This window comes from Pyxicephalus adspersus, chromosome 3, assembly GCF_032062135.1.
Source record: "Pyxicephalus adspersus chromosome 3, UCB_Pads_2.0, whole genome shotgun sequence".
NCBI lineage: Eukaryota > Metazoa > Chordata > Amphibia > Anura > Pyxicephalidae > Pyxicephalus > Pyxicephalus adspersus.
In genome coordinates this window covers 84,377,737-84,394,067 of record NC_092860.1, presented here as the reverse complement: position 1 = coordinate 84,394,067, position 16,331 = coordinate 84,377,737, and the positions used below count along the sequence as shown (strand labels likewise).

General features: G+C 37.6%; 1 protein-coding gene across 1 annotated transcript in view; it reads right to left on the bottom strand.

The window, feature by feature from the left end:
* LOC140326696 (UDP-glucuronosyltransferase 2A1-like) overlaps positions 1-15,516 on the bottom strand; it is a 42,905-nt gene extending 27,389 nt beyond the window's left edge. The window contains exon 1 of the mRNA XM_072405535.1: positions 15,410-15,516. Coding sequence (XP_072261636.1) covers positions 15,410-15,491 — 82 coding nt within the window. The 5' untranslated portion in view covers positions 15,492-15,516. The remainder of the gene's footprint in view (positions 1-15,409) is intronic.
* Positions 15,517-16,331: the final 815 nt, after the last annotated feature.

Sequence of the window (16,331 nt, the reverse complement as noted above, 5' to 3'; positions counted from 1 at the left end):
GAAAGCTTCCTTCTTTTCCAGCTCCTGATGTTTTCTTTTCTGACACCTTTTTTGGTTGGAACTCATAGGAGTGGATGTTGTGGCAGCAGGTGAGCTCTCTGCAGGTTAAATAAAAATAAATAGAACATATAAACAGAACATATTTTTATGCATATTAAACTCTTCCTATGTTCTCCTTTCAGTTTCCTGATACACCATAGGAATGGCTGGCCATCGCTTCAGAATTTCACCAGTTCTGGAACTTCCCAAATTGTGGAGGAGCAATTGATGGGAAGCATGTAAGAATTACCCCACCGGTAGACAGTGGATCTTTTTATTATAACTATAAGGGTTTTTTTCAGCATGTGCTCATGGCAATAGTGAATGCACAATATGAATTTGTTTTAGTGGACATAGGAAGAAATGGGCGCATGTCTGATGGAGGGGTTCTGGATGGTACACCGTTTCAAAGGAAGCTGATGAACAAGCAACTGCACCTTCCTAGAAACAGCCAAACTGTAGAGGGAATGAACTTTTTGTTTGTTGCAGATGAAGCATTTGCATTGCATGAAAACCTGTTAAAACCCTAGCCTCAAAAAAATTTGGACAAACAGAAATTTTTTTTAAATTACCGGTTGTCTCATGCTAGGAGGGTGGTTGAGAATGCATTCGGTATTCTAGCAAATTGCTTTCGAATATTCCATGTTGCTATCAATCTCCGCATGGACAAAATTGACAAGGTAGTCTATGCTTGCTGCTTGCTACATAATTTTCTACGGCTCAATAATTGCAGTGCATCATTTGCTCCTCTAATGGAGCAAGATTCTGGTACAGCTGCACCGGGTGAAAGCAGTAACCAATTCACCGGTCTAGTGGACCTACAGCTTGCAGTACCGCTACATGCTTGTGTCGGCAAAAGAAAACCGAAACAAGTACTTGGAGTACTTCAACACTACTGGAGCAGTAGAATGGCAGGATCGCATGACACCCCAATGTATGTATGTAGGACTGCACTAAAAATCTGTACTATATGTTTTCCTTGCTTTATTACTATTAATATTAGTTGTGCCTGTGTTTTTATAAAATGTATAACAAAAATATTTTTCAATACCTTACCTGGTATGGTGTCTTGAATATCTCAGGAGTCTCATCAAGGCTTTCCCCAGCATCTCTGTGTGTACCTTCCCCAGCATCCTTGTCCGCTTCTTCCAGGCTGCACACCGATGGCCGACCTTCATCCTGATCTGCAGCACCATAATTTAGGTATACATCATCCGCTGCAGCACCTGAACGCTGTTGTTTATTTCCTTTTTGAACATGGTCCGCAGGTTTTTTATCTTCTGCTTCACATATTTTATGTCGGCCGCAGTATTCACGGTCTTGCAGAGCTCCACCATAGCGGTATACTCCTTTAGTTTCATGTAACGATTGGAATAATCTGCAGACTTTACCTTCCACAGACAGGGATGGGACCTCGCGCATGAAGTCGGGATTATTAAATGCATCATAGGCCATAATCTGTGCAAAACATAAAAATATATAAAATATAACATATTAAACTATAAACATTTAACATAAAAAAATATATAAAAATATGCAGCATCACCTACCTCAAGAATGTTGGTCGGGCGAATTATCGGACGAATTTTCGTACGAACGAACGCACGCACGTTCCGGACTTTGCACCTTGCACTGCTGATTTCCCACAGCACTTTGCAAATCCAGCCACTTCCTGTTATTGTTTCCTGTCACGTGAAAGAGATGTCACAGCGAAGAGCCAGCCCAGACACCCGTGCCACACCAATGGCAAGAGAGGAGATGGAGGTTTTGGTATATATCCTGGAGAGGTGGGATTATGATTGTAAGAGGGCTAATTACTAATTAAGGCGTCGTATTGCCACAAAATGTAAGTATAAATGTTTTCTGTTTGTAAATTTTAATTTTGTATTATTATTCTTTTCAGGTAATGTAATATTTTTGGAAATTATTTTTATTTATTTATTTGTATTTTTGTATTGTATTTTTTTAATTATTAGTAATTTTGGTATTATTGTATGTTTTTATGCAAATTTTTTATGTCAAAGGCAGATAGGAAAAGAGGGAACTAATAAAGGCCAACCAAATCAAACACAACAAGCAGTCTCATCCAGGCACAAAGCTGCCAATATTCAGCCAGGTTTACTGATATACCCAAATATATGCTACTATAGCTTGATGAAACACATATCACTGCTAAATATATCAGAATAAAGCCATTTAACTGATTCCAAAGTATGCTGTTGGTGAGGATGTATCCCCTTGAGAATTATCACCATGCACAGCTTGGAGGCATTCCCAAAACCTGTAATTTTAAGGACTTTTCCTTTTTTTTTTCTCTGTTTATGTATTTATTTTATTTAGCAAATGTTCACAAAAGATTTTCCTGCCTTTTAATGCAAATGGTCAACTTAATATTAGCTAGCCAAAAAAGCCATCAAACGGCCATAATTGTCCACACAGGATGTACAGATATACTTTAGCTTTTTTTCCTTGTGCTCTGCAGTTTTGAAAATAGAAAATAAATTATATATCCTTATATTAAGTTTAACTTGTTTATTTCCCACCCATCTTTTTCCCCTTTCTGAGATAACATCTGACACATCCTGAATTTTTTCCCTTTTGCTTTTTTTTACAATTAAAAGTTAAAACAAAATCATGAAAAACAAAAAGAAATCAAACAGCACTTTACTGGTAGAGAAAAGTTGCATCACAAATCCATATTGCACAAACACTAACCTAAAACATTGCCACAGGAACAGGCAATAGGATTGGGCTATGGTTCCTTGGGTAACACACTTCCAGGCCCACACCACCAGAGCGGGTACTAGTAATGGGCTGGGAAACCCTGTCCACCTCTCGTCTTTATTGACCTATTGAAAATCAGGGAGCATGGTGCAGAAAAGTGCTAGCTTCTCAGAGAAGACATTTAATTTCAGCTTGTCTAAGAAGAATCACCCTTGTGATGAATGCTGATGCCCAATAACTCCTTGGTGATGGTCCAACACAGATTGGAGAGAGACTGAAAATGATAGGACTGGCAATTTACATAGTGGATCCCACATCCAAAATATTAATCCAGCAAACCTGCAATGGATTTGGTCCAGGATTGAAAACATTTGCCAAATAATAGAAAATAAAATCCATTCTGGGTTTGCTGGATCACCCAGGTTCACCCATAATAGTCTATCTTCTTCAGTCCAGTCTTCTCCATTCTAGGGAGACTCTAATTAAAAACCATGACACCACATAAAACTTTAAAGGATCTCCCAAACATGTTAATAAAAAAAATGTGTATTTTCAGTGATTCTGTTGAAGCTGCAAGGTTGTCCTTTAGTCATAGAAAAATATTTTGCCTTGCCCTGTTACACCCTTATTCCACAGGAAGTTTTGCATTGGTGCGGAAATGAGGATTTTCTGGGGAAATTCCCATTCCTAGCCATACTATATCATTCTCACAGCTGAGGGTTCTATGAGCCTTTTCAGTTAACAGTTGTTATTCCTAAAGTGACAATACAGTGGTATTGGATATATATTCTTTATTATGTTGTTTGAACTAACAACATATCTGCTTAACTTTTATATTGTTTTTGTAATTCCACAGATATTCCACAGATCAAAATGCATCTGATATAATAAATAAAACTGTTTATAGTGAAATACTGCAGTTTACTCTAAATAGGTGCCATAGTTCAAAAATTTTGAGTCATTATCCATTCCCCCAGAATCAGATGCATTTTACAGGAAAACCATTAGCTACCAGTAAATGTTAGAATGTTACTTGAGACTTTTTGTAAACGTTTTCCTGTTACCAGACGCACATGTAAGGTTGCCAGAAGAATGTTTGTTTGAATTTCTTTCTGTACACCACCATAAAAACACATAAAATGTAACAGAAAAATCAAACTATAACACACTATTAGAGCCCACTTGTGTCCATATCCCTTCTGGCAGAGTCTGCACAGATGACCCAGGCTATTGACCCTTTTGTTTTTAGGGAAAAAATACAGAGACAGATTGGGGGGTTGGAGTTTGGGCAAAGAATTGGCACTCAACCAGGAACTTCTCAGTAACTGCCAACCCGTAGCACAATTATACATCTTTATTTATGCTTTTGCTCCATCCAGTGGCCACAGTATTATTCTTACATGATGTATATGATTGTTAAATAAATAGACCTTTTCTATATAATTTTCTCTTATAGCCAGTATATTGTAGGGCATGCTGTCTACTCTTTTATGTCGATTTTTGGCTTAAAAGTAATTCCTTGCCTCAAAGCCTAAACTATTCTAGACCCATATGCGCTGCCCCCACTTCCTGCTGCATGATGCTCAGTATCACTTGTCTCCTCTCCTGTAGTCCCTGTAGTTCATCTCTACTATCCAACAAAGGTATGTTCAATCAATTCCGTAATTCTTGCTCAATCTGCTTCCCAAAAGCAGCACAGGCTATGCAAAAATTCTTTATTAAGGGAAGGACAGGACATGGTAGTGACATTGTTATGTGTCTGGAGTTCAGATTTAAAGCAGAACTAAAGTTCAACTTTTTAGAATACTATGATCAGGTAGGTCATTATGGCAAAAAGTAACAAGTGATCTCCCTTCAGCAATTATCCCCCCTACCTGCCTGATTGCTCCAGGGTTTATGGCATAAGATCTGAGCTGCATGCACACTTTTAGCTTTAAATACCAGGATATCTGACACGCCTGGCTTTCTCTGTGCATGCCAGAAATAAATGAACTCATACACACATACATAGGAGTAATGTCCCACCAGTCCAGACAATCAAGATGGCTGAAGATTGCAGGGAGCAAAGACAGAAGATGGAACTGCAAGGGAATGGGAACAAGTGAGTAAGGCAGGGTTGATTTTTGCTTTAGGCAGCAAGTCGGAACTTACATCAACACCGCTGGCTGTCGTAGCCAAGGACATGTGGTTTTCCATCCATACTCCATCTTATATTTAAAAACCTTACAAATTCACAATTATTTACATGTGAGGCAGAGTAGCTGCTGAGCCACCACTACTTTTGTGCTAAAGTTGTATTAAACATCCAGGTAACATAAATGGCACTGCCTATGCAAATGTTACATTGTAATAAACCCTAGAGGCAACCCAGGAGAATTCTTGCTGCCAATAAGGAAGCTACAGTTCAGTTGCAGGACATTTTGACAGCAATGTATTTGTCCCAGGGTTGAGAAACAAGATACACTGCAGTGCACTTCGTAGAAAACATGGTAACACCTTGGGTCAAGCAAGGTGTTATCCATCCAGAGTGAATCATTGAGACAAGCTAAAGATACTTTTGTAAACTTAAGCTACGTACACACGGCAGATTTTTATCGCCCGATAATCGGCATCGGCCAAATATCTGGCGAAAATCTGTGTGTACAGTCGGTGTCGTCCATCGTCCGAACGACCGACCTGCTGGATCCACGGACGATGGATGACGACCGATCCTAATGAAAGGGAAGGGGAGAGCGCGCAGCAGGGTGCCGCTCCGTTGCTCTCCCCCTCCCCTCTCCATAGAGCATGAACGGTGCTGTATGTACAGCACCGTTCATGCATCTTGCAGCCCCTTGTCGTTGGAAAGGATCGTGAAAGATCCTTTCCAACAACAAAAATTGCAAGTGTGTACGCAGCTTAAGAATACCCCATTGTCCTGCTGAAAGGGACCAGAATATATTACTGGGTCTTTTAGCTTCATGATAGAGGTCTAAAACTTGTTTATCTGGAAGTCTCCAACACATGCCCAGTGTCTTTTTAGTGTGGTCCCATTGTTTTTTACAATTAACTTCTTGTCCAAACTATCTTCAACAATGACTTTACCTTCCACTGCACAGATTATTTGCAGGCAAAGCTAAACACAGTATATGCTCGGTATTGTGCATGCACAAGTTATTATCTGGGAAAGTAGGGTCAAAGACCATATAACAGCTTCTTACTTGCTTATGACAACCTGCACGTCAGGAACCCATATTTTATCAGGACCTTGACCTTGGATTTATTAGAACTCATCGGTTTTATGGCATGAATTTTAGTTTACACGCAGTACAAGAGATGACTACTAGGTGGCCCTAGGTATTTTAAAATGAAATGAATTACTGTATACAAGAGAACACATCGTTATATAACAAAAAATCATATTATCTTGTTAATATGTAAACTGATGGTTGCTTTCTTGGTAGAGTGTAATATGCACTGAAAAACAATTAAATATATCAAGTCATTATAACAAAATATTAGCACTCTGGGCATGATTTATTAAAGCTCTCCAAGACTGGAGAAGATAAGACTATTATGGGGGAACCTTGGTGATCCTCCAATCCTGAAATGGATTTATTAAAATTGTTTGCTATTTTTTGGCATATGTTTTTAATTCTGGATCAAATTCATTCCAGGTTTGCTGGATGACCGAGATTCACCCATGATAGTCTTTCTTCTCCAGTCTTGGAGAGCTTTGATAAAAAGGACCAAGTGTTAGTTCTCTAAAAAGTGAGACAGTAAATAAAGTATGTAAGTTTGATCTCTGAAAACTTATATGAGCTTTAATATGTTTATTTAATTTCAAAGGTAATTTACAAATTTTTAAAAAAATCCCCCTCCTATTGTGTGCTGCTTCCCCATCTCTTAGATTGTAAGCTCTTCAGGACAGGGTCCTCTCCTCCTCCTGTGTCACTGTCTGCATCTGTCTGTCATTTGCAACCCCTATTTAATGTACAGCGCTATTTATTTAATGTACAGCGCTGCATAATATGTTGGCCCTTTATAAACACTGTTTATTATTAACATTATTATTATTATTATTATTAATAATAATAATAATAATAATAACTTGTATTCCTTTTACATGGTGATTCTGCATGAGAGCCCTTGATGGAGACACTTCCTGTTAGTGTACTACATATGCTTTTTCTCATAATTTTTCATTAATTTTTCTCCTGCATTGACACACTGGGCCTGATTTATTAAAGCTCTCCAAGGCTGGAGAGAATACACTTTCAACAATGAACCTGGGTAATCCAGAAAACCTGGGATGGATCTGGTCTAGGATTCAAAACATTTGCTATCAAATAGCAAATAACATTGAAGAAATCCATCCCAGGTTTGCTGGGTCACCCAGTCTCATTGCTGAAAGTGTATCCTCTCCAGCCTTGGAGAGCTTTAATAAATCAGGTCTACTGTCACGTGGCTCATGTTGTTGGCAGGTACATATCTTGCTATTCTACTCAACTGTGTATTTAGTTAGTTAGGGATTAGTTTTTAGATTAGAGGGGCAGAGAATAAATGTTAAAGTGGACCTTTACTGACAGATTATGAAAGCCGCAATGGCTGAACAAATGTCTGGATGTAAATTTTATCTTATAGTCATATTAAATTTAGGCACCTTAAAAAACATTTAGACAACTAACTAAACTAACAAAACACCTGAGCAGTATATTTATTCTGGTTCATTGATATAGGAGGTAATGAAGGCAGAGGATCAGATCACCAACAGCAAGTAGTATATTTTAAAACCAGCAATAGCAGTTTGTGTAAAATGTCAGTGAAAAGCCTGATTTAGGGGTTGGGACAGGGGAGGTAAAAGTATTGTAAGGGGGGAGATAAACTATGAGAACATACCCTAATAACACTTAGTAGATAGGACGTTGAGTATTGAATAAATTGGGGCACAATAAAAAGTAAAGTGTATTTTAAAACCTCAATTGATTTACTATTCACTGATGCATTATTCTTAAATTTTACTTTAAATATAAATTATGCTGAGTGTTTGGGGCTGTGTTGGCAGAACGTGACAGCTTTGGTAATGTATGCTTTGTAATGCAACCGGTGTAATTTAGCCTCCAGAGACAGCAAACGGCAGAAAAATATCAGCAGTCTTGGGTAACCCTTCAATCAGGTTAATCTGGATTAAATCAGATCTTCTTTTTTCAGAGCCACTGAGTTGGAATAGTATTATTCTAAAATGTTTGAAATGCTTTGGCAAATATTCAGCCCTTATCAGATAATCTAATTACTGAAATTTAATCATGTATTCCCCTAAATAATAAATACATGTGTTTGCAAAAGTATATTCAATCTCAGTGAGCAACACAAGTATTTTAAGCTGTTTTGTAGTATTACTTTCATGATATCTTCATTCACATGTATGCATTTAAACAATCATTTTGTTTTTACCTGTCTTTGCTGATAAGCACATCAAAAGGATAACACAACAAGGAAAGCCACATTGTGTAGTACTGAATACTGTTTTTCTTTTAAGTACATTAAAAGGCCTACTAATATTATTTCTAATACTTTCTTAGATTTAAAGTTAGTAAATGTAGTATCAAGTAATTTAGTTAAAGTTTAGTTATCAATTTAAAAGTTTATTCAAACAAAATCATAAAGGCACATTCCATAAAGGTGTATTAAGTATTTCCTAAATTAAACAATACATCAAAAAAATATTTTATGAAGGCAAAGTCATGTATGTTTTACTACTGTTGTTGGTAGCCATATGGGGTTTGCTGTAACGCTCGCAGGTTATTCAAATTGCACCAGCCACATGCTAAACTAGTCCGGTCACTGCATGCACCACAAAAACTCCCAACCCACAGAGGTTCCCAGGGATTTTAAACTTACCTTTCTGCTTTATCAAAACACAACACCACTCTATTTTCTAGAAGAGCATTCCCTGATTCAAAGTTGCCTGTACCCCATATGGATATGGTTAGTAACACTAAGAGGTCTGTTTATAAGGCAAAGAATCTGACATTCACCAAATATTCTCTAGTGAAGAATAAATCACTGGCATTAAAAATCCTCTACCAGGGGATGTTTGGGTAATATTGAAATTAACTGGAGTATTAATAGGCAACTAAGACTTAGATCCCCACTTGAAGGGTTTTTGCCAACACAGATTTTATGCAGCCCCTAGACATACAATGGCCATTACCTGGTCTGGCTGATTTCAGGCACAAAGTCAGGATTATAGGGCCATATAGAAATTATAGGAAACATTCAAAATAACATGCTAAATTGCAGCACCAGCCTACATGCCTAACCCACACACCAAACAGATATAAATGTTTAAGAATGGCAGAGCTGTTACTACATATTTATTCAGCAGTAATCTACATTGGTAACAAGATTTATTCCAATGACGCAATAAACAAATCTCCTAAACAATGCTGAACTAATTTTTTACATTTATTTCAATACATCATATGTTTATGAGACAATTATTATAATTGTTTGAAGCCCCTGTAATTTAGGCTTCAAGTGCTAGAACATTCAGAACCTCTGGAAGTGTATTGATCAGCCTCAAACCTTTATAATCCGGTGGCCATTATTTAAGACTATGGCACAGGTTTCTGCAGCACACATATTCCCTAATCTGAAAAAAATGGATTGTTGAACTTTCAACCTGTGTCCAAGCAACCCACCTATCCTGACAGTTAGCCTGCGGTTAGTCTGAGGACTTATCATATACCAATAGGACTTAATAATCAAACTGCCTATTAATAAATTGTTGTCTCTAGTGCCACAGTGGGTCTACCCAACATTGTAAATGTAAGTTTTCTGTCTTGAATGATAGAATTTATACTGACAGCTGTCCCCAGAGCAATCCCACCATCTAGGTCAAAGGGAAGGCAAAAAAGTTGCAACCACCAAGAATTAGCATTTTTTAAATGTAAATAACTTCTTTTTATTTTATTGCCCCAAATGCCTTTTTTGGCGTTTTAATATTTGAATCTTTTGACTCTTTAAATAGTGTCTATTGACTTTTTTTACTTCCAATATATTTGTGTCCAATTTCTTCAATCAAAGCATTGGAAGGTACTGAATCACTATGATCAACATATGAAAACATAACTTAATATAATCTGTAGATGAATCTGATTTGGACTATTTGCGTTGGCTTACCTAATATGTCACTGTGGTAAGGGCTCCATTCACTCCAAATGCTGTGAAAGATGTAGTCTTGGACTAGATAAGACACAATATTTTCCATCCTTTCAAAAAATGACATGCTTTCGGTCAGTTCGGACAAAAATGCTGGGTTGTATGATGGAACGGAGGGTAAATGGCCACAGTATCTTTCTGCTGCTGAGGCTGGTGAAAATCTCAGTGTATAAATGAAAGGAATACCCAATTTCTCAGCTATAAGTTCACCACACATAACAACGGGATCAGATAAAAGTACATTGTATTGATGTGACTTCAGCTTTGCCATAAATTCTTGGTTTTTAAGCACAGAATTGCAGTTCTCCCTATACATTGCATTTACTCGAAGACCCAACTCGTGCATTCGTTTGAAAAATTGAAAACCACTAATGTTTGGCTTTTCATACATCCAAAGCTTAACAAAGTCATCAATAATAGACAAGGTATAGTTTTTTCCATAAGCAACTTGATAGAATTCATAACTCTCTGGCGTTTTATAATTTGCATTGATGTAAGCAGCTCCAGTAGATATCAGCACTGTAACATTATGATTCCTTGCAGTCAGTTCATCAATTATCATTTTTATATTAAGCCAGTGGCTTCCTTCTGTTGGCCAGATTAAAACATTTCCACAAAACACAGATCCAGCAAGAAGAACCTGGAACGTGAAGAGCTGTCCAAGTCCTTTATATTTCAATAAACCAAGCAGAGGGGCCATTGTGACGATTCTACATAAACTAATTTGGCAGCCTTTAGGAAATGGGAAAAAGTATAACTGTTTACCCAATGTTTAAATGATAGATAGATAGATAGATAGATAGATAGATAGATAGATAGATAGATAGATAGTTTAAGTTACCTTTGTTGTACAAAGAGTACTTCTACTTTACGGAGTGTAAGCAATCTGGGTTTCCTACACCTGTGTAATCCTGATTTTATTTCATCCAGGATTACCATCAACAAAGCACACTGTGACTGAATGAAATACGCAATAACTCTACAGTTAAGTACTGACCTAATCAGTACAATATGTAGAACACTTTGTTTGCATCCTCAGATTTGGAAATACTTTAATATGGCTTTTATGCAATTATAATACAAAATAATTGCTATTCAGTAGTGAGCTACCTACGAAAACTGATACAAAGAGGCATCTGCTAGTTTCTTAAAGTTCTTAAACGCCCCAGCAATGGGACCATGAGAACTCCTATCTTTAGTTCCTGGTTCTTTTTCCACCCCCTTATCATGTTCCTATTCTTCCTCTCTATCATATAAATAAATAACCTATCACAAAATGTGGGATTCCTAGTCATGACAGATGTATCGAGAAATAAAATAATGTTAAACTCATGTGCACCTACCTAATAATTTTTGGTGTGCTGTTTTCTTATTAGGAATGGGATTTTAAAATATGCCTTAATAAACCTCTACTGTAACAAAATTGCTGAATGTCTTATATCACCTAAAATAGTAGCACAATTTCTTTTCTGAGGCCAATGTATTTTCAGTGACCCAAAGATGCCAGTGCATCAAAATCACCCTACAAGATTTATTGGAGAGCTGTACATGTAACATTTCTAATCCAGTCACTCTGACATAAGCAGGATACATGGACCACCTATTGGTCTCCAACCTTTTCAAGCCCACGGACCACTACATTTACCGGCCCTGGACCACACATGTGCAGGGAGCTGGGTGTCACTCAAAGGGGAAGAAACTTCCCCCATAGTGACGTCATGATGCCAGAACCCACCCTCTCTCCCATCGCAGATCTAAGCCTGAGACACTACGCACCACCCTGAGCCTGTGACCTATAAGGAGGACAAAGTCCACGGCTCTGGACAGTGTTCCCTTCCAAGCGGGGTCCTTCTCCTGACCCTGCTTTAGGGGCACACCGGCCAAGGTCGCTAACCACCAAAATTTTCATGCATACCACCGGTTGGCGACCGCTGACCTAGGGTGCTTCCCAAGCTGAACAGTGTTTGGCAGAGACAGTAGAAAATACTAAACACTCTGTGTAGCCTTCCCTTGACCTGCTGCTAAGTATATCTCTGCTTGCAGTGAATTCAGCCCACTGCTTGTAGAAAAGAGCAAGTACTGATCAGGGATGTTGCCTGACCCAGGCTTGAGAAGAGTGTCAGACTTTTAGGAGTCAGAGCAGCAGCAAGTATAGATAAGTCAGTTTTCTTTTCAAATATACTACATGATATAGTAAAACATTGGTCCCTGGGAAAAATTAGTTAGTGGCTCCAACACCATATTCCCTTTGCAGCCATTCCAAAAGACCGCCACATACACTATAGTTTTATATTGAAAAGAAACGCAAACCTACCAAAAAAAACAAGATCAAAATTAAAATAAAATAACCTTACTGACATATCTAATAACCTATCACATTCAACCAATTGAATCATTAATAATATTGTTTTATATTATTTAAACGTGAGCTTGAAAAGTTATTTTTCTGGCAAATGCTGCCATTTCAGGTAAATGCACCTGATTTCCCATGGGTTCATTGCTGACTTCAGATCACATCCCAGGGTATTTCATATTGTACTTAATCCATTCTCACATGGTGTGAGTAAATCCAATATTCTCTATACACAAACAGTGTGCTAATTCAAATTCACAGGTGTCCAAAAGCTAATCCTGTTCCCTTTCAACAAACAAAACATTTAATCCATATCACATATATACACAAAATAAGAATAGAATAATTTGAATTGAGTAACTCACACCTGTTCACAAAAAAGCCGTTTTTTTACTGCATTCATTTTTTTATTTAATTGCAATTGTCATACTGCTTTTATATAGCACCAACATAATTTGCAGTTCTCTACATTAAAGGGGGGTAGCAAATGACAGATACAGACAATAACAAAGGATGGTGGGAGAACCCTGCCTAGAAGAGCTTACAATCTAGGAGGTGGGGAAAGTAGCACCCAAAACGAGTGTGGATTTGGGATGGTGACTACCGGTAAGTAGTGAGAATTTAAGAGACAGAAGAAGGCAGGCAGGCAAGTTTGAAAAGATGGGTTTTAGGAGCTCTTTTAAATGTGCAACAGGTTTATTTTTCTATAAGGTCAGGAAGTGGGACAAGAACTGTGGAGGGATTGTAAGGCAAAGCACAGGAGCTTGAAATTGATTCTAAGGTGAAATGGAAGCCAATGAAGAGAACTACAAAGAGAGGCAGTCGATGAGAACTGGTGAAAGAAAAGGGTAAATCTGGCTGCAGCATTCATATTAGAATGTGGAGGAGAATGTCTGGTTGGTGGAATACCAGAGAGGAGGAAGATAACCATGTACAAGAGGTTTGATGGTCTCTGGGGACAGATAGGGGCATATTTTTGTAGATGTTAAGGGATTGGGTCAAGTGGACGTGGTAGGGGCAACTCTGTCCAGAGCCAGTGAATAGAGGTTACATGTACCTCTCTGCCACCATTCACCTGGTCTGGGACGCCACAAAGTAGGGCAATATGTAGAGAGGTTAAAGGTGAGAACATTGCGGTCAGAAAGGGGAAATGGAGAGTTGTCAAGGTGGGTGAGGTTGCAGAGTGTAGAAAAGACAAGATGCAACATGTACCTGGCAGTGTGTGCGGGGCTGTTTATGATCTGTCTTATTTCCAAAGAGCTGGTAATAGAGAGCAGTTTGGATGAAAATAAAGGGTTGGGGGGAATGGCAGGTCATCTTTGCGGGATTTGCGGAAGCCAAAAGTTAGAGATTGGGCCAGGAGAGTAGACTGTGATAGACTTCAGCAATAATCAGGGGTAGGGGTGGAAAAGGGGGATAGAATGCACTTTAAATAAAGTGAAAAATAGAGCAGGTAGGGTAAGAGATTGAGCCATCTGCTCTCTTGCTAGGCTTGGGATGTAAAGTCCAGGCCTCCATAGGAGAGTGCAGCAGCAGAGTCAGAGGGTAAAAAGCCAAGTTTAGTAAGAGCAAGGAAGTTTAGATAGCAGAAAGTTGTGGAAAGAGGTTAGTTTGTTGCAAACAGATCTGGATTTACTTGTATATTTATTTGTGTTCTTGCAGCCTTGATTTGCTTAGTCAGGGATATTTATTATATACTATTTTGCATTCTCAAATCTAATAGACAGGTAAGCTTATGGACTCCTTTTTACATTTCCAGCTTATCTTTACCTATTATTAAAAAAATAATGCTATAGAGGGTTGTAAAAAGTCATTGTTGAAGTGCTTGTTATGTACAATAAATAATCTGCTTGCTCATGGCAACCATAAACATTTCCTAATGAATACTGGATCCAGTTAACACACATTTGGAACACAGTTTTTGCACAGTCAACAATCTTATTGTGATACAAAAATATAGTAGACATTTTGTATTTATTTATTGGCTGTCATAATGGCTCAGTGGTTATCAGTCTTGCTCTTGCAGCTTTAGGATCCCAGGTTTAAATACTGTCCAGGACACTATGTGCATGGAGTTTCTATGTTCTTTTGGTTTGCCAAAACTGATCTTAATTAGCATTGATTAATATGTTAGGAACATTAGATTGTGAGGGACTTTGCAAAGTGTTGCATAGTATGCTGTGTGAACCATTTGAAAGTGATAATGCAATACATTAAACATTGGAGTTTAGAGTATTTTTTTGTTTTGTTTTGTCTTTTATTTTTTTGCTTCAGTATAAAAATCAGAAAGTAATACATCCAATCCAAAATAAAATAAGAAAGTATTTCAACAAAGGTTGAAGTGAACAGTATATGCATTGCTAAATTGCAAACATTTGAATAGGAGAGAGTTAAATACGTTGGAGATGGGACAGGCAGCTCTGTGCTCTTTGTGCAGGTAAAAGGAGTGGTAACCTCTGACCTGTATGTATAACATTTTCAGTTACCAAGCTCTGACAGTCTGTTTCAGGTGTGAAAACTGAACCTCAGACTTTGTTCAGAGATCTATTACATAAGTTTTGTAGAATGCACACCCACATTAACAATATCTGGTTCACAGTGACTGTTTTGCAGCGATTCAGAAGACATTTCTTTTTAACAACACTTTTTAAATACTCAATAAACATTTTGTGTTTTTTAAGCTGCTGAAAGTAAAGTAGTACCATGTTTTTTTTGCCTTCCTTTGGACCAACTATGTCCATATGGTTTTATATCTGGGATTTGTTTTTGTCTTTATTCAACCTGACTAACTATGTAACTATAAAAGGTGTTTTGTAAGCAACTTTGGGAAAATAGTTTATAGAAGCTGGGTGTTTAAACTTTCACTAACATATCCGTTCCTGCACAATCCACTCACAATGCTAGATAGCCAGCCCTATAACAGGTTTAATGGATTCAATAAATTGCCTGTAATATTCACCTCCATAATAGTAATGGCTGAATATCAATCAAAATAGTGTCCAGTAAACAATGAATGAAAATATTAGTACTTCTAAGCAACAGCAATAGAAAACATTATATTCTATAAAGTGGAACTAAACCCAAGATACTCGCATGTTCCCATTCCGTTGAAGGGTGCTGCCATCTTCTTCTTACTTTTCTTCGGGCATCTTGATTGGCTCGGCCAGGATGACATTAGGATGATTAGCTTTTTTGACTGTTTCCAAGAGCAATCAGACAGGTAGGAGGGATTTTTGCAGGAGAGACATCCTGTCCCTATCGACAATAATTCTAAAAGTTGAACATAAGTTAATCATATAGTTAAACATTAATTTAATTGATTTTTAATCAAAATTCAGTAACTGCAACTGAAAAGCCTGGGAGTTTCTAAATTCCTAACTGCTTTACATAATTGGCCTTGAGTACAGTACAAATATAGTTACCGAATTAGTTTTACTTTTCTTACCATTTGCACACTAGCTGTTCTATGGTGTCTACACCAATTTAGTGTATTGTATCTATGGAGGTGCTGTGTTGTCACCATAGGCTGCTTTTCTAATTTGTACTACCTAACACCCCCCCCCCCCCCCCCCCACCACCTTATGTACATCAAATAAAGAGGAGTTTATAGCTGAAAAGAATGATAATTATTCAGTCCACAGAAACATATAAGAATAGTAGTTTTCTGCAGTATAAACAGTTGTTTTTCTGTACTTGTAAAAATATATTATGTCTGAAAAAAAGGTCTCAAATTGAACTCCCGAGGAAGCGAGCAGTGTGTCTGCAAAACGCTTTGTGAGACCATAATGCTCCACTTTTTTTCACTATGATTTAACATTTTTAATACATCATTAAATTTTATGACATGTGAAATAAAGTTTGCTGGCATTTTAATTCTGTGTTTGGTAACTGGATGTTACCCACCACCGCATGTTAGGACTGGAAAACTGCAATATGATACTTTTTTGTTTTCAGGTTTAAAAAACCTTTATATTATGCCTTTATATTACGTGGGGGAAAAATAATCTCCTATACA